This window comes from Perca flavescens, chromosome 1, assembly GCF_004354835.1.
Source record: "Perca flavescens isolate YP-PL-M2 chromosome 1, PFLA_1.0, whole genome shotgun sequence".
In the NCBI taxonomy this organism is placed as follows: domain Eukaryota; kingdom Metazoa; phylum Chordata; class Actinopteri; order Perciformes; family Percidae; genus Perca; species Perca flavescens.
This window is the reverse complement of record NC_041331.1, coordinates 42,570,894-42,593,911: the sequence shown is the minus strand read 5'-3', so window position 1 is coordinate 42,593,911 and position 23,018 is coordinate 42,570,894. Positions and strand designations below refer to the sequence as shown.

General features: G+C 42.6%; 1 protein-coding gene across 1 annotated transcript in view; it reads left to right on the top strand.

The window, feature by feature from the left end:
• The window catches only part of LOC114558283 (nuclear receptor ROR-alpha A), a 39,344-nt gene that overhangs the window by 1,998 nt on the left and 14,328 nt on the right, over positions 1–23,018 (top strand). The window contains exons 2-3 of the mRNA XM_028582151.1: positions 17,347–17,432; positions 20,957–21,098. Of these exons, the coding sequence (XP_028437952.1) occupies positions 17,347–17,432; positions 20,957–21,098 (228 nt within the window). The remainder of the gene's footprint in view (positions 1–17,346; positions 17,433–20,956; positions 21,099–23,018) is intronic.

Below are 23,018 nucleotides of genomic sequence, written 5' to 3'. Positions count from 1 at the left end.
GGGGTAAGCTTCGCTTCAGAACTCGAATCTCCAATGGTGCCATTTTGTTGCTACAAAGGTATCACCTCTTGTTAGCATTCCACTGACCGCCATTTTTTTTTTACGTCACTTGACAGTTAATAACTTCACATCTGAAGCGTTTAAAGACTATTTGTCCGTTGTTTATTTCTAAAGAAACACAACAATGTATAAAAGGCTCCATTACCTTGTAGCTCACGTTATGGCTCCGTAGCAGACGCTTTTATAAAAATAGGCTAACGATTGGGTCATAACCACGAGACTTACTGTCACACAGTAGAGGAATTACTGTATAGTACAGGAGAAGCTCTCAGGCAGTTTGGACTTCCATTAGCTGTTTAGGTTTAATTACTAATGTTAACTAGCATGTTAGTGATCAGTAATTACTAATGTTAACTAGCATGTTAGTGATCAGTAATTAGCCTGTGTCTATGTTATCTCCTTACATATACCTACACTCTCCGTCTCTGTAAGATTGGGAATGATTGAGATTTCTCTCGGCACAGCTACCAGAAGACTTCACACTTTCAGACACGTTGCTCACGTCACATCTACGTCTTCAAGCTCAGTTGGAGGCTGCTCAGTAAAGCAAGAGATCACCGGAAAAGTGCTTCTAATATCCTTCACTGGTCTCCGTCCAGAGCAACAGGGTCTATTGGTCCATTATATATATGTCAATGATATAGACTATGACGGGAGCAAAAGCAGGAAGTAATTAGTTGTGAGTGTGTTTGCTAGTTTTGGTTTAGTTTCTGTTTTTCAGAAATATTTAGTGTTAGTTTTTATATGTTTAGTTTCACAGTAGTTAGGACCCAAGGTGAAGGCCGTATTGAAACTGAAGGAATTATTAGGGGTCCAAGCTGGAGGGGTCAGCCCTATGTTCCCACAGCCCTATGTAAATGGATTGGACTGTTTTTTATATATTTTCTTAACGACCACTCAAAGCGCTTTTACATAGTACACCATTCACCGACATACACGCTGTGGCTGACAAGGTGCTCATCAGATAAACATTCACACAGCATCAGGGGCAAGGACACTTCGACATGGGACACTGCAGGACCAGGGATCGAACCACCAATCTTCCGATTGGCAGGCTCTACCACTGAGCCACAGCCCTATGTTCCCACAGCCCTATGTTCCCACAGCCCTATGTTCCCACAGCCCTATGTTCCCACAGCCCTATGTTCCCACAGCCCTATGTTCCCACAGCCCTATGTTCCCACAGCCCTATGTTCCCAAAGCCCTATGTTCCCAGGGCTAGGGTTAGTTAGGGTTAGGGGTTAGGGGTTAGGATTAGTTATCAGATTCAGCTAAAAGCTACATTCTATCTGTAGTCCATTGCTACTGGATAATAGGTAGGGTGTTACTTGACTTCAGCTGAATTACGTGATATAGGCCACTCGGGTCCTTGGGGTCAACTCCCGCTGTGGAGGCTTGTAGTTCTAGTTTTATTTTTATTCTTCCAAATGAATCACCTTTTTGGCGTCCTTAACATACTCAAAAAGTCACCAAAATTGGCAATCACATCAGACCTGGTGAATTACGTATTTTAAGGGTTTTGTGAATAGGTGTGCAAAAGTGGCTCTCTAGCACCCCCTAACAGTTTTCAAAGTTTGAAGTCCCCTCCTTTAACTTTCTTGTAGACTAATGAAAAGTGGTACACATATGTGTCATGTTGAGATGTACAATAAAAGCCTCTTGGACCCACTCCCTAAACTCAACAGGAAGTCCGCCATCTTCAATTAACTGTACAAAATGTGTGCGTTTTTAGTCGTACCTTAACAAACTCCTCCTAGTGTCATGATTGTGTATGTTCTATGCTTCAGTTTCCTGTTTTATTTTGTAGTCTGTTTTCTCCCACGTCATGTCTTGTATTACTTCCTCCAACATTTTTTTTGAACTATTTTTGCCTGTTTACTTCAGGACTCTTTTTGTTGTAACAACTTTTTATGTATTAAATCTTTAAACTTAACACTGCCCCGTCGTCTCTGCATTTGGGGCCAATATCTGTAGCTATATAAACTGTACAAAATATATATTGTTGGAGACCTGTATAGGAATAGAGAGGCGGAATCCCTCACTTTCCAGTGGGCACACCACAGGACCTTAATTCGAAAAAATATGTCCGGTAGTGAACGGAGAGAGACAAATTATGTTTTGATCCCATTTGAACTGAGCCATGAATTACACATATGATGTTCGTCAATTTATAAGATAATTTTCAAAGTCAAGAAAGTCTCAGTTTATTAGTCTCAAGAGTATTAAAAGACAAATACTGTTCATCTGATTGACAAGTTAAAAAATCAGTCTGGTACAGCTCCACAGAGAGAAAGCGCTTCAGGAGGCATTCAGCCAGCCTGTTATGTCACAGGATTACAACAGCCAGGAGATTATTAAACTGTTTCCATGCAAGGAGGGTGGGAGGGGGGGCAGTGTCAGAGGAGGTGACATCACTGACGACATCACTTCTACCCCAGCCACTAAAATGTGAAGAAGTGGCTGCAAAATAATGAGCAATCACACCAAATTTTTTTTAACTTTGTTGTGCACTTGCTGCATGGGTTTCGTTCTGCCTCCGGTTTTTAATTTTTATTTATTTCACCTTCATTTTTACAGGCAAGTCATTAAGAACAGGTTTCTTATTTACAATGGCAGCCCGACAAGTGGCATAGCCACTTAGGGAAAGGGAAGGAGGGCAAGATAATAAAAAAAAAAAACATTAGAAATACATACAATTTAGAAATTACATAAATTACATGAAATTCAATTTGAAATACTACACAGAAAACAAACACTTATAACGAGATAAGTGCACAGGTACATGAGTGAGTAAGAGAGGGAGAAACCATTCAAATATTTAGCTGGAAAATGAAAAGTTATGGAGAGAAGCAACTGCATGTGTCCGTGAACAAGGATGATATGATGGTTTTGAAGGAGGAAATGGAAATGAGTTTGTCCAGTTTGAGAATATTTTGAAGAGCGGTCCGGTCGCGAGAGGCAGCAGATTGAAAAGATGCAAGACCAGAGGCAGAGTTGGTTTTGGCAGAGTTGACGTGAAAGTGAACAAAGTTGATGGAGAGAGAAGTTGGAGACAGAGGGAGGCGTCAATGAGGGACAGATTGAGGAGTTTCGGAAGGTTAGAGAAAACGCTCTTGGTTGTTTGCGCTTCTTTCAGACCAATCACAGTCGTCTTGGGGCGGTGCCAAGCTCCGGACGCGGTGACGGTGGCTCTGCTAAATAGTCTCAGGAAGGAACTGGTTTTGGTGGAACATTTGCACCCCGAAAAAGAAAACTCCACATCCAATATTAAATGAAGTTAACTGTTGAAACAATCCAGTACCGTGAGCTCTTTAAATGAGCTGATACATGGTTAAACCTCATTGGCTCTTACCAGTGTATCTCCGTGTGTACACCAACTCCACAGCAATCTCCACCAATCGGTCCCAAAACCTACCAGTTAGAGAGGAAATGCCCTAAACATATTCTTTGTAAATCTTGACAGTCATTCCCTGAAAGAACCGAGCAGGCCTCACTTGTTGCACCCTCCAAATGTTCTTCAAAACTTGACATTTTCAGCGTTTAGCTTGTAGGGGTGCAAAATATATTGCCTCAATATCGTTGTCGCAATATATCGAAAGTGTTGCAATAAGTATGCAATATTTAGTTTATTTTGTGGAGTGCTGCGTCCCATCCGTTGGCTGGTTTGCTGAGTTGTGTTTGATTTAGAGCTTGAAATGATGTAATGATCATGTTTCATTGACCAGTTACCGTGCCACGTGCACATGTTAGTGCACGTCAGAGCACGGGGCAACTACGTGACAAACCCTATGGAGCGTACCACGGGTGGGCATATTTCGACAGAGTGACGGTGTAAGTGAAGAAATAGATAGAGACAACAAAACGGACCAAATCAGAGAAGAGAAAGAAAAATTGTGTCCTGTTCGCTTTTTATATATTTTACACTGTCCAACCAGTAGAACATGTCCTGTTCTGTAGACATGGTCCTTATTTATATGTTTTATAACTGTCCAACCAGTAGAACGTGTCCTGTTCTGTAGACATGGTCCTTATTTATATATTTTACACTGTCCAACCAGTAGAACATGTCCTGTTCTGTAGACATGGTCCTTATTTATATATTTTACACTGTCCAACCAGTAGAACATGTCCTGTTCTGTAGACATGGTCCTTATTTATATGTTTTATAACTGTCCAACCAGTAGAACATGTCCTGTTCTGGAGACATGGTCCTTATTTATATATTTTACACTGTCCAACCAGTAGAACATGTCCTGTTCTGGAGACATGGTCCTTATTTATATATTTTATAACCGTCCAACCAGTAGAACATGTCCTGTTCTGTAGACATGGTCCTTATTTATATGTTTTATAACTGTCCAACCAGTAGAACATGTCCTGTTCTGTAGACATGGTCCTTATTTATATATTTTATAACTGTCCAACCAGTAGAACGTGTCCTGTTCTGTAGACATGGTCCTTATTTATATATTTTACACTGTCCAACCAGTAGAACATGTCCTGTTCTGTAGACATGGTCCTTATTTATATGTTTTATAACTGTCCAACCGGTAGAACATGTCCTGTTCTGTAGACATGGTCCTTATTTATATGTTTTATAACTGTCCAACCAGTAGAACATGTCCTGTTCTGGAGACATGGTCCTTATTTATATATTTTATAACCGTCCAACCAGTAGAACATGTCCTGTTCTGTAGACATGGTCCTTATTTATATGTTTTATAACTGTCCAACCAGTAGAACATGTCCTGTTCTGTAGACATGGTCCTTATTTATATATTTTATAACTGTCCAACCAGTAGAACGTGTCCTGTTCTGTAGACATGGTCCTTATTTATATATTTTACACTGTCCAACCAGTAGAACATGTCCTGTTCTGTAGACATGGTCCTTATTTATATGTTTTATAACTGTCCAACCAGTAGAACATGTCCTGTTCTGGAGACATGGTCCTTATTTATATATTTTATAACCGTCCAACCAGTAGAACATGTCCTGTTCTGTAGACAGACAGTGTCCTTATTTATATATTTTATACTGTCCAACCAGTAGAACATGTCCTGTTCTGGAGACATGGTCTTTATTTATTTATTCATGTTGGACCGGTCCAATATGACTGTCAGTTGAAATGTTGTGTTGTAAGAAAACTTGTTTAATTTGTTATGAATCTATTTTGATGCGTTTTCCCGTAACTTGTTTAAAAATATCGAAATTAATATTGATATTGCAATATTCATAATCGATATCGCAATATCACATTTTGTCAATTTTGTGCATCCCTAGTAGCTTGCTAGCTTGAAGTTTGTGTTGTTTTTTCTGTCGAGAGCAACACACAAAGAGCAGAAGGAGAAAGCCTAAGCCTGGAAGTGATTGCAGCTTTCCCAACCAAACCTTGACATATTTCAAAAGGCCCTTTGGCTGAACAGCGCTCCTCTTCGCTCCTGTTTGATCCGTTTCTTTTTTAGAAATTTGATTGTTTTTTAACTCTGTGTTTCAGATAATTTAGCCATCAGGGATTTGTTTTGCCTGAGCCTTAGCATTTTTGAAGTAAACACACTAACTGGCGGTGGCTCTCATGAAATTCTTGCAGCTCATTAGCCTTCACGTAGCGCGGCAGCTAATTACACATTATACGGTGGTATCTACACAGCGAGCGTCTGCAGGGTCCATGGGGAAAACTCTGCAAGGTTCAAGTGTTCATATGGAGCTCTGAATATAATTACTAATATGCATAATATGGTTTCAATCGCCACACAGAGTTTGTGTCAGCACTCTGTAGAGGACGGAGAAGCTGAGGTACACGAGACGTTCTCTGAGCTGAAACACGTCTGTTTTCTACGAGATGGTCCAGGTACAGAAATGTTTTCTGTCTTCATGGTATGACAGACAAACCACAGCCAACATCTTAGGGCACTTTGAAGTCCAAACCAAGCTTCAATGCTTTATGTTACGTTGTATATATTTGATCAGGTTAGTTTTGGTTTTATATGGCAGTTATGCAAGTGCACTAAAGAACTATGCATGATGTTCCACAAACCGGATTGCTCCGGTGCCGCCAGAAATTCGGCCGGATGTCCATTACCTACCGCTTTCTTTGTGTTGTAGTTTTAAACTCTACACGTTCCACCGTTTTTCCTTGTATTTTTTTGAAATCTGTCAGGTCCATATGTGTTTGTGTTATGTGGTGAATGTGAAAATGAACTGCTACCTCCTCTGTCAGCTCTAGCCACTGAACAGAAATAAGAGGAGAAATCAGACCAATCACAACAACTGGTCAGTCTGACATCATACTGCCTGAGCTCATTACTATTCATGAGCTCGCCCAGTTGCGCTGGGTAAAGGATGCTGACAGCCAGGCTCTCATTGGCTAGCTGTTAGCCAATCAGATTCAAACAGCTTAGCTTGTTGAATATTAATGAGAACTGGCAGAAATCGAGCTGAGTCTTCCTGTAGGCTTTCTACACCCCACTAGAATGGCTTGAAACAAGGTAACCAAGGCATTTTTTGTTACAGAGTCCATGGTAGAACTTCAGACATTACCACAACGTAATGAAATACGTGTGGCAGGGCACCATTGAAGGAGCTTCCCCAGTCTTACAACACAATGACAGCCTGCCAGAGCTTCCGAAAGTCTGAACCATCCAAAAAAGGCTTTCAGACTAGAAACTAACCGGACCATGGTTCAGTTTGATCTGAAAAGAGACTACCTCTTTTGGTCGGACCAAATATCAGCGGTTTGATCCGGACTGGGAGAAGTTCATCACTTGTAATTTTGGTTCATATCAAACTTATAGGCTGAAAGTACGTACAAAACGAGGTAAAGCCCCTACCTCATTCCTCTTCCCTCTGGGCGGAGACATAGGCTCCCTAGAGCAAAAAACTATTCAAGGTATTAACTTGCACAACTCTTGAGTGCACAGTTTTTATTGGTGTCACTTACGTAATCCTTCTTAACGACACTATTAGAAATCTCTCCTTGTTTTTCAGACACTCTCCAGGATTTAAATTTGACACTGTTCATGTTTAGCTTAATCTGTTGGTTGTTTTGTTGTTTTTTGTACTGCAGATTAAATTCCCCTCGAGGGACAGTAAAGCTTAGCCTGGATGCCAGCCAAATTTAGCCCCTCCCACAACATTTGAGGTGATAACCGGCCCGTCTCAGCTCGACTCAAACCAGCTGATGGTGTCGCTGCGACTCAGCTGTTCAAGTCCGCCCGAAAGCACGGTAACGTCACATGGTCGTGCGAGATAGAGAGAGACTGAAGAGAGAGAGCGCCCAACGGTGTTAGAACAAAGCAGAGAATCAAAGAAATAAAATGTGTTTTCACCGATTCATCACTAGAAATGCAACTGTAGCGAGCATCTTACAATCACTAACGTTATCCACATTCATATTTACACAAAACAAATGTTATATTCAGCTACAAAAAAAGTCGGAAGTTAGGACGGAAGTGCTAAGAGGTTGCTACTACGATACACTGTCTCATCTCAGTGGTGTTGAGTTTTGTTGACAGTTGAGTTGAGTTATGTTGCTATGATTGGTTGTAGGGCTATCCAATTGCTCTGATTGGTTTTAGGTCTATCTGTTGCTCTAATTGGTTGTAGGTATATCCCATTGAGTGCAGAGGCATTTTCTTTCCTGGTTCGGTTGAAACACGCCCCATAATCACAGCCCAATGGAGCAGCATCATACTCAGATTCTGACTAGTCTGAGTATGAAGAAGTAAAGCTATCTGAACTCTGGAAAAGCATTTTCTAGAAGTCTAAATATGTTGAGTTTGTTGCTGAGCGTGATGTCAACCTCAGAGTAAAAGTATGTAATCATAAAGAGACTCACAATCTGGAGATAACTGTGCCCACCTGCTGGAGAGGTGACTAAGCAAACTGCTGTTGAACAAGCTGTTGCTTCATCTGCTGACAGGATGAATGAGTGTTGGCTCTTCATGTGCGCTGCCATATGTCTGTCTTCATTACATCCACTCTGAGATCCTGTGGAAGCTGGATGAGGACATTTAAAGTGCCCATATTATGCTCATTTTCAGGTTCATAATTGTATTTAGAGGTTGTTCCAGAATAGGTTTACATGGTTTAATTATCAAAAAACACCATATTTTTGTTGTACTGCACATTGCTGCAGCTTTTCTTTTCACCCTGTGTGTTCAGGTCTCTGTTTAGCTACAGAGTGAGACATCTCACTGCTGTATCATCTTTGTTGTCAGTTGCACATGCTCAGTAGCTAGGTAAGGACTACATGCTCAGTAGCTAGGTAAGACTAAATGCTCAGTAGCTAGGTAAGGACTACATGCTCAGTAGCTAGGTAAGACTACATGCTAAGTAGCTAGGTAAGACTACATGCTCAGTAGCTAGGTAAGACTACATGCTCAGTAGCTAGGTAAGACTACATGCTCAGTAGCTAGGTAAGGACTACATACTCAGTAGCTAGGTAAGGACTACATGCTCAGTAGCTAGGTAAGACTACATGCTCAGTAGCTAGGTAAGATTAGATGCTCAGCTACAGCTGTAGCTTGCCTGGACATCTTTATCAGACTACAACGAGGACCACAATGGAAATAAGTTTGTAACTTTCTTGTGTTATCCTCGACAGTTCTGTTAAATGTGCAATGTCACTGTCTGCCGTGAAAGAGGCAAAGCAGCGGGTGTGGGAGAAGTTTGGAGAAGACATGGAGAAGGACTTTCGGTCGGCACCAAAGTGCTTCTGGAAAACTGTTCGCCACCTCAGGAGGGGGGGGGGAACCATCCAAGCTGTGTACAGTAAGGATGGGACACTGTTGACCTCAACTGAGGAGGTAATAGGGCGGTGGAAGGAGCACTTTGAGGAACTCCTGAATCCGACTAATACGCCCTCTATGTTAGAGGCAGAGCTGGAGGATAATGGGGGATTGTCGTTGATTTCCCAGGCGGAAGTCACTGATGTAGTCAAACAACTACACAGTGGCAAAGCCCCGGGGATTGATGAGATCCGTCCAGAAATGCTCAAGGCTCTGGGTGTGGAGGGGCTGTCCTGGTTAACACGCCTCTTCAACATTGCGTGGAAGTCTGGGACGGTGCCAAAGGAGTGGCAGACTGGGGTGGTGGTTCCCCTTTTTAAAAAGGGGGACCAGAGGGTGTGTGCCAATTATAGGGGTATCACACTTCTCAGCCTCCCTGGTAAAGTCTACTCCAAGGTGCTGGAAAGGAGGGTTCGGCCGATAGTCGAACCTTGGGTTGAGGAGGAACAATGCGGATTCCGTCCTGGTCGTGGAACAACAGACCAGCTCTTCACTCTCGCAAGGATCCTGGAGGGAGCCTGGGAGTATGCCCAACCGGTCTACATGTGTTTTGTGGATTTGGAGAAGGCGTATGACCGGGTCCCCCGGGAGATACTGTGGGAGGTGCTGCGGGAGTATGGGGTGAGGGGGTCTCTACTCAGGGCCATCCAATCTCTGTATGACCAAAGTGAGAGCTGTGTCCGGGTTCTCGGTAGTAAGTCGGACTCGTTTCAGGTGAGGGTTGGCCTCCGCCAGGGCTGCGCTTTGTCACCAATCCTGTTTGTAATATTTATGGACAGGATATCGAGGCGTAGTCGGGGTGGGGAGGGGTTGCAGTTTGGTGGGCTGGGGATCTCATCGCTGCTCTTTGCAGATGATGTGACCCTGATGGCATCATCGGCCTGCGACCTTCAGCACTCACTGGATCGGTTCGCAACCGAGTGTGAAGCGGTTGGGATGAGGATCAGCACCTCCAAATCTGAGGCCATGGTTCTCAGCAGGAAACCGATGGAATGCCTTCTCCAGGTAGGGAATGAGTCCTTACCCCAAGTGAAGGAGTTCAAGTACCTTGGGTTTTGTTTCGCGAGTGAGGGACAATGGAGCGGGAGATTGGTCGGAGAATCGGTGCAGCGGGTGCGGTATTGCATTCAATCTATCGCACCGTTGTGACGAAAAGAGAGCTTAGCCAGAAGGCAAAGCTCTCGATCTACCGGTCAGTTTTCGTTCCTACCCTCACCTATGGTCATGAAGGCTGGGTCATGACCGAAAGAACGAGATCCAGGGTACAAGCGGCTGAAATGGGTTTCCTCAGGAGGGTGGCTGGCGTCTCCTTAGAGATAGGGTGAGAAGCTCAGTCATCCGTGAGGAGCTCGGAGAGAGCCGCTGCTCCTTTGCGTCGAAAGGAGCCAGTTGAGGTGGTTCGGGCATCTGGTAAGGATGCCCCCTGGGCGCCTCCCTAGGGAGGTGTTCCAGGCACGTCCAGCTGGGAGGAGGCCTCGGGGAAGACCCAGGACTAGGTGGAGGGATTATATCTCCAACCTGGCCTGGGAACGCCTCGATCCCCAGTCGGAGCTGGTTAATGTTGCTCGGGAAAGGGAAGTTTGGGGTCCCCTGCTGGAGCTGCTCCCCCCGCGACCCGACACCGGATAAGCGGACGAAGATGGATGGATGGATGGATGGACTGTGATGGTATCTTGTTATGCATTTATTTCTGTTACTGTCTAATACATCAAATCAAATCAAAAAGTAGCTTCTTATAAATGAGGACGCAATTCACACTTAGTGTGGAATACCTGCAGAACAGGGACATGGAAGTAGTTCTTTTGTAGATAATGGTGATCTAGTGTGTGTTGTAGCAGTGCTTTACCATTGAGAACGAGCTAGCATGCTAACGGTTAGCCCCCTAGGCCCCTCGATTCAGCTAGTCATGTAGAAAGCCGTGCAGATTTTGACCAGCTCCCCAGGAGACTGAAGGCAGGACACATTCAGAAACCGGACTTCACTCAGAACACCATGGATGGTTGTTTTTTTCAAAGTTTGTATGCGTGTGGAAGCACCAGAGAAACAAAATAACACCCCAAATCCCAGAAAAAGTGATTTTTTTCATTATATGGGCACTTTAAGAACCCGCTGAAGACGTCTGAGCGAGAGAGGGGATACGAGATGTTTGGCTCTATCACAGCGGCCCACGAGCAAGGCACTTTATCCTGCTAAAGAAACTAAAAGTGGACCACACCACTAAATCATGAGCGTCAGTCATCTGTTCAGCCACAGAACTGATGAGCACAAAGACATTCAAAGTCAAAAAAACACAGTCAGGTATTGATCATAGAGCTCAACAGTGTGGTTCCTCCACAACATCTTGTTATTCTTCGTAAGGATTTAGATTATCAGCCATAATGTATTAAACCATCCAAAGTAGACTGACCACGAGCTGTCAGATTGTGAAACAAAGGATTCTGCTTTTATAGAAGCCACAAGTCCTTGTGAAATCAACCTTTATTGCTATCTTGAGGCAGCAGGAAATGACCAAATGCGCCATTGACCAACAAAAACCTGGTCTAAAGTCAATAACGCAGCATTTCATTGTTATTTTAACGCCTGCTTCACCTCGTGGAGTTTTGGTCACATAGTGCTTGTGCCATATAATATCTGCTCATGCGCTTTCACTTCACGCACGAGCAGATCAGTTTCTTCTCCTGAAAAATCTCTCCTTCCTGCTTAGCTAATCCTCCATCATAACAGCAATGCTCCAAGGTCCAAACGTGCCTGGCTTTTAAAAGGGAATGGGAGATGATCTCTGATTGGTTGATTGCATGTTACGCCCAAAACACACCTCTGATTAATGAAGACACTAAGGACAACCCTTTAGGACCAGGCGCCCGGCACAAAGACCCTTTTTGTCCACCGTCAAACTAGCAAAAGTGGATTTGGACACGCCCTAAACACACCTGCGCCAGGCGCTTCACGCTGCGCGATTAGATCATTAAAATAGGGCCCTAAGTGGCCAATGCTGGGAAGAAGAGGGATGATCCCAGCTGTCAAGAAACGCCACAGTTAGTGGAGCTCGCTGTTACCATAGAAATCTTATTTCGGTACCCAGTCTTTCACATTTGCCTTTTTTTTTTTGCTGATTTCAACATTTTATTTTGCGCTGAATCAAATGTTTTATGGTCACGATTCATCTGGTAACTGTTTGGCTTGGTAGTTGTGGTGGTTCGGGCATCTGGTAAGGATGCCCCCTGGGTGCCTCCCTAGGGAGGTGTTCCAGGCACGTCCAGCTGGGAGGAGGCCTCGGGGAAGACCCAGGACTAAGTGGAGGGATTATATCTCCAACCTGGCCTGGGAACGCCTCGGGATCCCCCAGTCGGAGCTGGTTAATGTGGCTCAGGAAAGGGAAGTTTGGGGTCCCCCTGCTGGAGCTGCTCCCCCCGCGACCCGACACCGGATAAGCGGAAGAAGATGGATGGATGGATGGATGTTTGGCTTTGTCCCAGTTTTGAAACTATTTCTATCAGCATTTAATGAAAAGTCAAGGGAGATATTGAACGTGGAAAATCATTTCCGGCACCAGAGCCGTTAAAAAAAGTGGCCGCTCACTGTTGAGCTCTATAGACTGTGAAAAAATAGTATATAAAATACATCAACATTTTAACTTACCTCTGATCTCCTGTTCCAAGAAGGAGGAATCATCTCATATTTTAATTTACTTAATTACTGATTTATATACTGAGTAATTACTTAATTATGGATGTAAAGGATGTTACAAATCCTGATTTCCAATGGTCATTCATACCATTTTCCACCCGATATGCTTCAAAATGAGAAAGACAGTGCATTTTCTTTTTTTCATTGGATGTTAATTGAAACCAACTCAACAGCAGGTTGACTTCCGTCACAGACTTCCTGTCTTCTTCCTGTCTCCATCACGCTCTGGTTGCTCTTGTCGGAAATAGAAAGATAAAAAGCTGCATAGCCTTCACGGTGGGCCTGAAAAACAAAGCAGATGTTTGTGTTCGCGGCTGAGTGTAAAAATATCTGCTGCTCTCTCATCAGCTCTAATTTCAGACGGTGGCTTTGTTGAGCATCGTCTTTGATGTTGAAATGTAGAATCGAGATGGGATTAACACTCGGAGAGCTAATTACTGCGGTGTGTGTGTGTGTGTGTGTGTGTGTGTGTGTGTGTGTGTGTGTGTGTGTGTGTGTGGTCTTTGTGCTTCACATTTTGACTGTTGTGAAGCACTTTGTGTGAGGTTTTCATTTGTTGTTCACTTTGAAACATTAGTAAACGCCAAAACGTCTACAATATCTGAAATATATCACTGTTTATTATTAACATGCTTCAGTTCCATAAAGTTTATTGAATTTATATATTATTTCATATGCGTAGTTCACATTATAAAAATGACTTCTTTTTTTTTTAAGGAAAATTTGGTCTGGATCAGAGAGGTTTCTGGAGCAAGACAAACACAGATACACGTTTATATAGCCAACAGAGGACTATAATCCTACACTGTGGGCCACCGTTTTTGATCATTTTGAAAAATGAAAAAACAATTTATTTAAAAACCCCTAACCCTAGCAGGTGTCTTCCTATTAGAGAAGGGACGTCTATAGCTCGACGACAATGTCACGATATAGCATGTTTTCTGCAACCAGCCCTCCAGACCATACAATGTTATGGGCCATTGGTTCCTACCCTCTAATACAGTGTTTCTCAAACTGGGGTGCATGTCCCCCTAGGGGTACTCTGGAGGACTGCAGGGGGTACATGTCCCCCTAGGGGTACTTTAGAGGACTGCAGGGGTATGTGTACCCCTAGGGGTACTTTGGAGGACTGCAGGGGGTACATGAGATATTTAACAAAATGTTTAATAGTTACAAGGCTGTTCTTCTTTATGTAGAATTTTTTTTTCTACCAGAAATGTGACATTTGTGTCGCCTTCTTTGGACCTAATCTATCCTTCCTTCTACTTTTCTTCTACTTTTTAGAAGTTTCTCGCTTTTTTCTTCTTATGTCACAGTTTTTGACGTTTTTGATACTATTTTGAACTATTCTTGACTTCCTTCCTTACTTCTTTCTATCATCTTTTTCCAAGTTTTTGTCTTTTTTTACAGTTTTTGTCTCTTTTTCTCATCAGCATTTAAATGTTTTTCAGTTACAAGGCTGTTGTTTAGTAAATCTATCTCTGACAGCGCTGTGCTGTTCCTCTTTATATAGACCTTTTTTTTCTACCGAAAATGATTAGCGCTGGTCAGAGGGTACTTGGCTTAAAGAAACAATTCAAAAGGGGTACAATATTGAAAAAAGTTTGAGAACCATGTGCTCTAATACAACCCACAGGAGCGGTTTCTGTCTTCATAATTAAACCAGAGAGAAAAAAGTGATAAAGTCATACTATAGTATGTGTCCAGTATAGGTAACGGTTGCAGTTTTGAATGTAAAGCAGAGTTCAGACCAAAGATTGGTGACCAGACGAGTGTAAACTTGTAACTTCTTGCAACGAGCCGGTCTGCAGCGTTCTGAAAGCTGCCAGTTCACACCAATGGGACGAGACGGTGTATCATCTCCAAAACAACAACTCTTTGTTCTTCCCTTCTGACTTACAGGCTTTTTATAGCTGACTACAGTACAGGCCAAAAGTTTGGACAAACCTTCTCATTCAATGCGTTTTTTTATTTATTTTCATGACTATTTACATTGTAGATTCTCACTGAAGGCATCAAAACTATGAATGAACACATATGGAATTATGTACTTCACAAAAAAGTGTGAAATAACTGAAAACATGTCTTATATTTTAGATTCTTCAAAGTAGCCACCCTTTGCTTTTTTATTAATAAGGGAAATAATTCCACTAATTAACCCTGACAAGGCACACCTGTGAAGGTGAAACCATTTCAGGTGACTACCTCATGAAGCTCATTGAGAGAACACCAAGGGTTTGCAGAGTTATCAAAAAAAGCAAAGGGTGGCTACTTTGAAGAATCTAAAATATAAGACATGTTTTCAGTTATTTCACACTTTAAGTAAATAATTCCATATGTGTTCATTCATAGTTTTGATGCCTTCAGTGAGAATCTACAATGTAAATAGTCACGAAAATAAAGGAAATGCATTGAATGAGAAGGTGTGTCCAAACTTTTGGCCTGTACTGTATTTAATTTGGATATTATTTGTTGCGTCTTAATATGAATGTGGATAACATTAGTGATAGTGAGATGCTTGCTACAGTTGCATTTCTAGTAGTCTATATCCACGACGTTCCACGTCAGGAATTGCTCTGGTGCCGCAGGAAATTACGCATTATTATTTTCGCCGATTTCCATTTCCTTCCTCTGTCTCTGTGTTGGCTTTCTAACCTCCGGTGGATTTGTGAGGACTATGGTTAACTGCTCCTCAGATCTCTGCAGGGTAAATCCAGACAGCTAGCTAGACTATCTGTCTGTCTGTCTGTCTGTCTGTCTGTCTAACTGCTCTTCAGATCTCTGCAGGGTAAATCCAGACAGCTAGCTAGACTATCTGTCCAATCGGAGTTTTCTGTTGCACGACTAAAACTACTTTTGAACGTACACATGTTCCACCAAAACTAGTTCCTTCCTGAGACTATTTAGCAGAGGCACCGTGGCTCCATCTGGAGCTTAGCCCCGCCCAAGACGATTGTGATTGGTTTAAAGAAATGCCAATAAACCAGAGCACGTTTTCCTCCCATCCAGGAATGCTTTGTGTGCCAGACTCTCCAGCGTGCTTTGGAGGAGGGTCTGGCAAAGCGGGACTACCCCAACCCGCTTCCTCATTTGGCGCTCTTATACTTCCTCACCTTACTTCCTGCTTCGGTCCTGTCATAACCTCTACGGCCTGTAGAGGGCACCACCACTATGAACATAAATGTGTCGTAATTGCTTGAATTACTGGAATTGTTGCGTCTTTGTAAATTATAGAGTGTGGTCTAGACCTACTCTATCTGTAAAGTGTCCTGAGATAACTCTTGTTATGATTTGATACTATAAATAAAATTGAATTGAACAAACGAACTCTGGGAGCGTCAGCGCGACAGTCTAAGTTAATCCATCTTCAGATTGCAACATACTTATTCCTGACATTAGCAAGGTGAGATCAAATATTTTGAATATTTTTCTTTCTTCTTAGGCCGGTTGCACACTGGCTGAGTGGCGCGAGCGTGTCAGCTGCGTGGCGTGTCCGTTTATATTTCGGCTCCCATGTTAACAGGTCAGAGCTTACACACTGCCTGCTCGAGCTGCGCCGAAAACGCATGCACGCTAGAAATAGAACCGACGCCTATTTTTCACACGACATGCAAGCGTGTTGGAAGCGTTTCCAGGCAAAATAGAATAGGAAAAGATGTTTATATGTAGTTTAGACACAAATACATATTAAAATAAATGAAATGTTGATGTTTGAAAGTCTCGAGGTTTTGATATAAATGCAGATATATGAATGTAATAAAAAAAAAAAACAATTTTCTAATATTACACCTGTCAATACAGAACAAAATATTCTGGATGCTATTTTCAAGTCAATACTGCCGACGTTGTCTTTGCTGTAATCAGATCAGAATATATTTATGTTTAACATGGTATTTCATTTTATCAATGGGAAACATCCATGTGTCCAGACAAGACTAGCAGCAGCAGCAGCAGTCAGACACGTTTCTGGTGTGTAAAGACGTAGAAAACGCCACGCAGCCGCCACGCAACAGAAATGCCACGCTCACGCCACGCAGCCAGCGTGTAACCGGCCTTACTAAAGATTATTCACAATGCTGAGTTGATGTTCTGTCCACATGCACACATAAATGAGTGTAAATGGCACTTTGCGCTGTCTTAATGGGAACGTATTGCTTTATACAAGCTAACTACACACACACACACACACAAACCCAAAAATACACACACACAAACACACACACTCTGCTGTAGATTTGTAGTTTCTCCAAATGGATATTACAGAACAGAAGGTTGTTGGCGTAGAAGTGGATGGTGGTTTAAATCCAACATAAGCATGTTCTGTTGTTTAACAGAAATCAGACAAAAACCAGACAAAAGAGTGTTTCTCTGCTGCAGACAAATAGCTGGGAGACTCAAGACTTCTTTATACAGTATCTTGTTTGTAGTGTGTGTGTGTAACTGCACTCTTACATAACTTCCCTGTGCTAAATATAACCGCTCAGAGCCGAGCTGTCAGTATACAAGCTGCTGAGTGTATAATACACAGTCAGCCGGTGTGTTCAGATTCAGTGTGAGCTGCTGAGAACCCTTCACTTTAACTCAAACAGGGAACAAAGTGTGAACAACTGCTGTTGCTGTCACAGATAAATCGATATCTGCACATTTGTTTGCCAATATGTAACAAGAAACCACACTGAGGACATGTCAAAGATGCGTTTATAAAAGTCGTTTTATTAATCAGTTCAACTGATGCAGTCGTTCGTAATTAGCTGCTGACTGAGCGTGTGATCCTGACACTTTGTTTTGTTCTCTCTCTGTGTGTCTGTAGCTCAGATTGAAATCATTCCCTGTAAGATCTGTGGAGATAAGTCATCAGGGATACACTACGGGGTGATCACCTGCGAGGGCTGTAAGGTAAGCCCCGCCCTCTCCTCTTCATCATCTCACTTCCTGGTTGATTGGTGTGCAGCCGCTCTGAGATGTGTTTTCTCTCGTTTGGTGGGCGTGTCTCACGTTTATTGGCTGTGACACAGGTGATACCCAATCAGCAGAGACGTGTCTGTAAACACGTGGTGATAAAAAGACAAAGCGCCCTGTTGTCACATAAAAGTCAATTAAACATCAATGGTTCATTTATATTGTAAACATTCCTTCCATCCGTTTGGTCATTTTAAGGCTTTTAAGGTTATTCAGTTTGATGACGTTGTTTTTAGGATTAGAATGAAACTTTTATGATGTTTTATTGTATTATTTTCACATTGGGTAAAGGGACCAATTGTGCCACCGAGGTCAGCCCTATGGTCCCTAAGCCCAATGGTCCCACAGCCCAATGGTCCCACAGCCCAATGGTCCCACATTTCTAAGATTCTTCTTAAAATTAGGCCCTATGTTAAGGTTAGGGTTACATTCCATCTGTAGTCCATTGCTACTGGATAATAGGTTGGGTGTAATTGGCTACCAAATTGGGAGAAAGGGGGATAAAATGATACAAATTCAGGTAGTCAAGCACAGGCAAGCAGACATCTGGTCCTGCAGCCAAACAAAGGCGCTGGTCACAGACCCGCCCGCCTCACTGGGGGTAGAAGCGGTGAAGGCGCTGGATTGGGGGTGGGGGGTGATTGCATATCTGTATATATGTAAGAGTTTGTGTGTATGTAGGCCTGAGTAGTCAAGCTACGTCTGGCCCCCGTAATCTGGTTTTCTCAGTCCGCACGATTGTCATTGCGATACACAGCCGGTTGCCATGGAGTCAGCCTTGAAATAGGACCCAGTCCGAGTCAACAATCAACAGGTGTCTGTGGGAATCGGGTAGGGAACGCCTAATAACATAGGGCCTAATTTTGAAAAAGATCTTAGAAAGGTGGGAACGTAGGAATGCCCGTTTCTGTCTGATAATAGATTTTGTAGTTTATCTTTAACTTTAACAGTTCCAACATTTACACAGAAATCCCAGTAGCCTATGATGTAGGTGTTCTCCACACTGTGGTCCATCCGCAGTCTGAGTCCCATTAACGGAATCAGAGGAGACAATCAGCGACAATCATTTGGCAGAGGAAAGCTCCTGGTTAGAACGGTTCCCCAAACAAGCAAGCGTGTGCATCTGCTGCAGCAGCTGCTGTCGGCAGCTGGAGGCTCATTTCACAGCCAACGAGCAGCGGATGGAGATTTATCCGTGTTCAAACAAGACAGAGAGAGAGAGAAATTGGCTTATGGGAGGCACTGTGTATCTTGGAGACAAGAGATATTGGTTTTGGGAACAGTAGAATAGCAGCGGGAAAGTAAAGCAGGGAAACATGCGTTTAAAAAAGCTGTAATATCTTTTAAATGTGTTAAAAAGACGAGTGAATGACTGACCACGGAGCCACTAATTGAACATGTGTCGGAGCTCTTATTAAAGGGATACGCCACCGTTTGTTGAAATAGGGCTTATCACGGTCTCCTCTAGCTGTAAATAGGTGGGCCAACGCATTTTTTGTGCACGCATCATTTTAGTCTGGTGCAACACCGGCAGCGCCACCGCTAGTTAGCTTAGCGTAGTGAATGGAATCCTATGTTGCCGGTTAGCATGTTGTGAATAAAAGTGAGCCAACAAAAGACAAAAAAACAACCTAATTACTTGCACTGAGACAAAAAATGTGTTGGCCCACCTCTCTACAGCCAGGGGAGACCGTGAAAAGAACTATTTCAACAAACGAGTATTCCCTTAAATATAACCAGTGTTGGGAGTAACGCGCTACAAAGTAACGCATTACTGTAATTCCACTACTTTTAGCGGTAACAAGCATGTAACAATTTTTTTTTTTTAAATCAAGTTACGCATTTAATTCAATTCAATTTTATTTATAGTATCAATTCATAACAAGGGTTATATCAGCACACTTTACAGATAGAGTAGGTCTAGACCCCACTCCATAATTTACAAAGACCCAACAATTCCGGTAATTACAATTACTGAAATTTAAATGAGTTCGTTACTTCCAGACAAGAAGACAGATAGGCCTACTTTAGCTGCAGTCGCAGGACCTTATGGTGGCGCAATGATGCACCAATCGAACAGCGAGCATTAAACCACAGCATGGTCGATAGTGTGGCTAGAATGAGCTTTCTCTCCTGGAAGTATGGAAATTGTAAAATGATAACGACGGAGGCAGTTTATCATTCAGTCTTCTTCTCTCTGAACTTCTGATGCAAGTAACAAGTGAGCAGTGACACACATGTTTTGGGTGCTCCCGTATATAGCACAGTATATGCGTAGGCGCATTCTAACTACCGTATATGACAGACATTACTTTTCACTCTTCGAAATTAAAGACTAAAATTTAGTGGTGAGTTGTCAATTGTGTGCAGGTGTAAAGAACCTATCCACATCTAAGAGTAGCAATTAAAATCTTATGAAGCACCTGTTGAAGCAACATGCTTCGACAAAGCTAGTAGCGAACGAGCCCAGCCCTACAGATGCTGAAGGCGCCACTCCATGCAAACAACCAAAGCTAGATTTTACACGGGTTGCAGTGCAGCCGATAAGCCAGGCAGAGCTGAATACATTGATTGCTAGGTATACTGTAGGCCAGGGGTGTCAAACTCAACTTAACTAGGGGCCACACTGGAAAAGGAGAATCGCATCAAGGGCCACACAGGTAGAGTTTATTTTCATGCTTTTATTTCGAAAAAGTCAAATATCTTTGACTGATGTCTAAATTAGTCTTCTCGCTTACAGTTTGGTCCACATAAAGCCCTAAAAAAAGGCAGCAAATAGTTTCTTAGAAATCTTAGAATTTAGCAAATCAAGCAAAACAAAGATTACATTTTAAGAGACGACTCACTTTTTCCCAGCATTTTCAAAACTCTCTGCTTCTGTGGGCATTTCTGGAATCTCAAAGTCGGCAAATCTACCAAAATCTGCTCTAAGTGTGGTGTAGTTGCCGTTTCAAAAAAAAGTTTCTTGTCTTTTTGTTTTGGCGCACAACTAGGCGGACCAACATTTATCGTGAACCTAAATTGATACGCGGGCCGGATCAAAACCTGCCAGGGGCCGGATTCGGCCCGCGGGCCTTGAGTTTGACACGTGCTGTAGGCAAATCACTTTTATTTCATTGGGCCTAATGTGGTAAAAAAAACAGTTGTTATTTCGTTTCAAGTATTAAAAGGGACTATTGTACTACTGCTTGATTTGAAGGCCGTTGCCCTGTTGATTACAAATAATAGGTCTAAAAATTATGTTTGACTGTTCAGTACTGTTCATATCTACCTTTAAAAAGCAGCCATATAGTAACTTAAAAGTTACTTTCCCTAGTAACTAATTACTTTTGATATACAGTAATTGGTAAAATAATTCAATTACATTTAAAAGACGTAACTAGCAACTGTAACTAATTACTAATTTTCTTAACTTGCCCAACACTGAATATAACTAATATAACATTTCTCTCGTCTCTCAGGGTTTCTTCAGGCGGAGTCAGCAGAGTAACGCCGCCTACTCGTGTCCTCGCCAGAAAAACTGTCTGATCGACCGAACGAGCCGCAACCGCTGCCAACACTGCCGTCTGCAGAAATGTCTGGCTTTGGGCATGTCCCGAGACGGTAAGACGCTCACAAACACACACACACACACACACACACACACACACACCTGCAGAAACATCTGGCAGTCAGCATTTTGCAAGATGTTAGCCAGCAGACTAACCAGCGGAGCAGAAGTGTCTGGCTGTGTGCGACATCTCGTCTGTGTTCTTCTTGGTCAGTGCAATGAAAAGGAACTGGCTCGGCTCCATCTCAGCCGGCATCTCTTTAGTGTTACTGTCCAATCTGAGTTTTCTGTTACACGACTAAAACTACTTTTGAACGTACAAATGTTCCACCAAAACAAGTTCCTTCCAGAGGCTCCATCCCGAGCTTAGAGCCACCCAAGACGATTGTGATTGGTCTTATAGGCGCCGATACCATGGTACCGTGGAAAATACTGAGCACCTACTTGTGCCAGACTGCCACTAGGCTACCATTCATTTAAAATTAAACATTGCAGTTGGTGCTAAGTGGAGCGTGTGAGCGCTGGTCGCGGTTACGTGTTCAACTTCTCATCTCCAGTCCTATCTGTATTTGTGAGAAGTGGCGCTGTCCTGAATAGAAAGATAGCCTACTTTACGGCTTTATTTTCGAGTTAATAGGTGTGTGTGTGTGTGTGTGTGTGTGTGTGTGTGTTCGTATCGGCCACTGTCCATTTCCCAAGGTTCTGAAAATGCAAACATGTAAAAAGGGCATGCGCACCCACGGAGGAAAACATAAATCGGCGCCTATGATTGGTTTAAAGAAATGCCAATAAACCAGAGCACGTTCTTCTTCCATCACGGAAAGCTATGCGGGACTAGCCAGACCTTCTTGTGCAGCGCTGTGGAGGAAGGTCTGGCAAAGCAAGACTACAGAGGATAGCTACCTCTATTTTAAATCATGACTCCCACCCTTTGCACATTGATTTTCAGCTTCTTCCCTCCCGGCGGAGGTTTTGAGTCCCAAGGTACAGAACAAAGCAGTACAAAAATATCTTTGTTCCTGCTGCTGTCACTGAGTTGTTGTGATATTTGCACAGATATGACAGGAGCATTTTTAGTTTAGTATCTATATTTTATTTGAGAGTATCTTTATTTCAATGCTTTTAATACACTTTTATATAACTATCTCTATCTCCTACATCCTGATTTGTGGAACATTCAAGGTCCCATGGCATGAAAATGTCACTTTATGAGTTTTTTAACATTAATATGAGTTCCCCCAGCCTGCCTATGGTCCCCCAGTGGCTAGAAATGGTGATAGGTGTAAACCGAGGCCTGGGTATCCTGCTCTGCCTTTGAGAAAATGAAAGCTCAGATGGACCAATCAGGAATCTCCTCCTTATGAGTTCATAAGGAGCAAGGTTACCTCCCCTTCTCTGCTTTGCCCGCCCAGAGAATTTGGCCCACCCATGAGAGAGAGAGAGAGAGAGACATAATGGCTTTCAAACAAGCAAAGTGGCAGTTGGTCAAGGTCTATATAAAAGAGACTTCAGATACAGTATTAGGGGACCACTAAGGCCTATATAAAAGAGACTTCAGATACAGTATTAGGGGACCACTAAGGTCTATATAAAAGAGACTTCAGATACAGTATTAGGGGACCACTAAGGTCTATATAAAGAGACTTCAGATACAGTATTAGGGGACCACAAAGGTCTATATAAAAGAGACTTCAGATACAGTATTAGGGGAACACTAAGATCTATATAAAAGAGACTTCAGATACAGTATTAGGGGACCACTAAGGTCTATATAAAAGAGACTTCAGATACAGTATTAGGGGAACACTAAGGACTATATAAAACAGACTTCAGATAGTGTATTAGGGGACCACTAAGGTCTATATAAAAGAGACTTCAGATACAGTATTAGGGGACCACTAAGGTCTATATAAAAGAGACTTCAGATACAGTATTAGGGGACCACTAAGGCCTATATAAAAGCATCCAAAGAA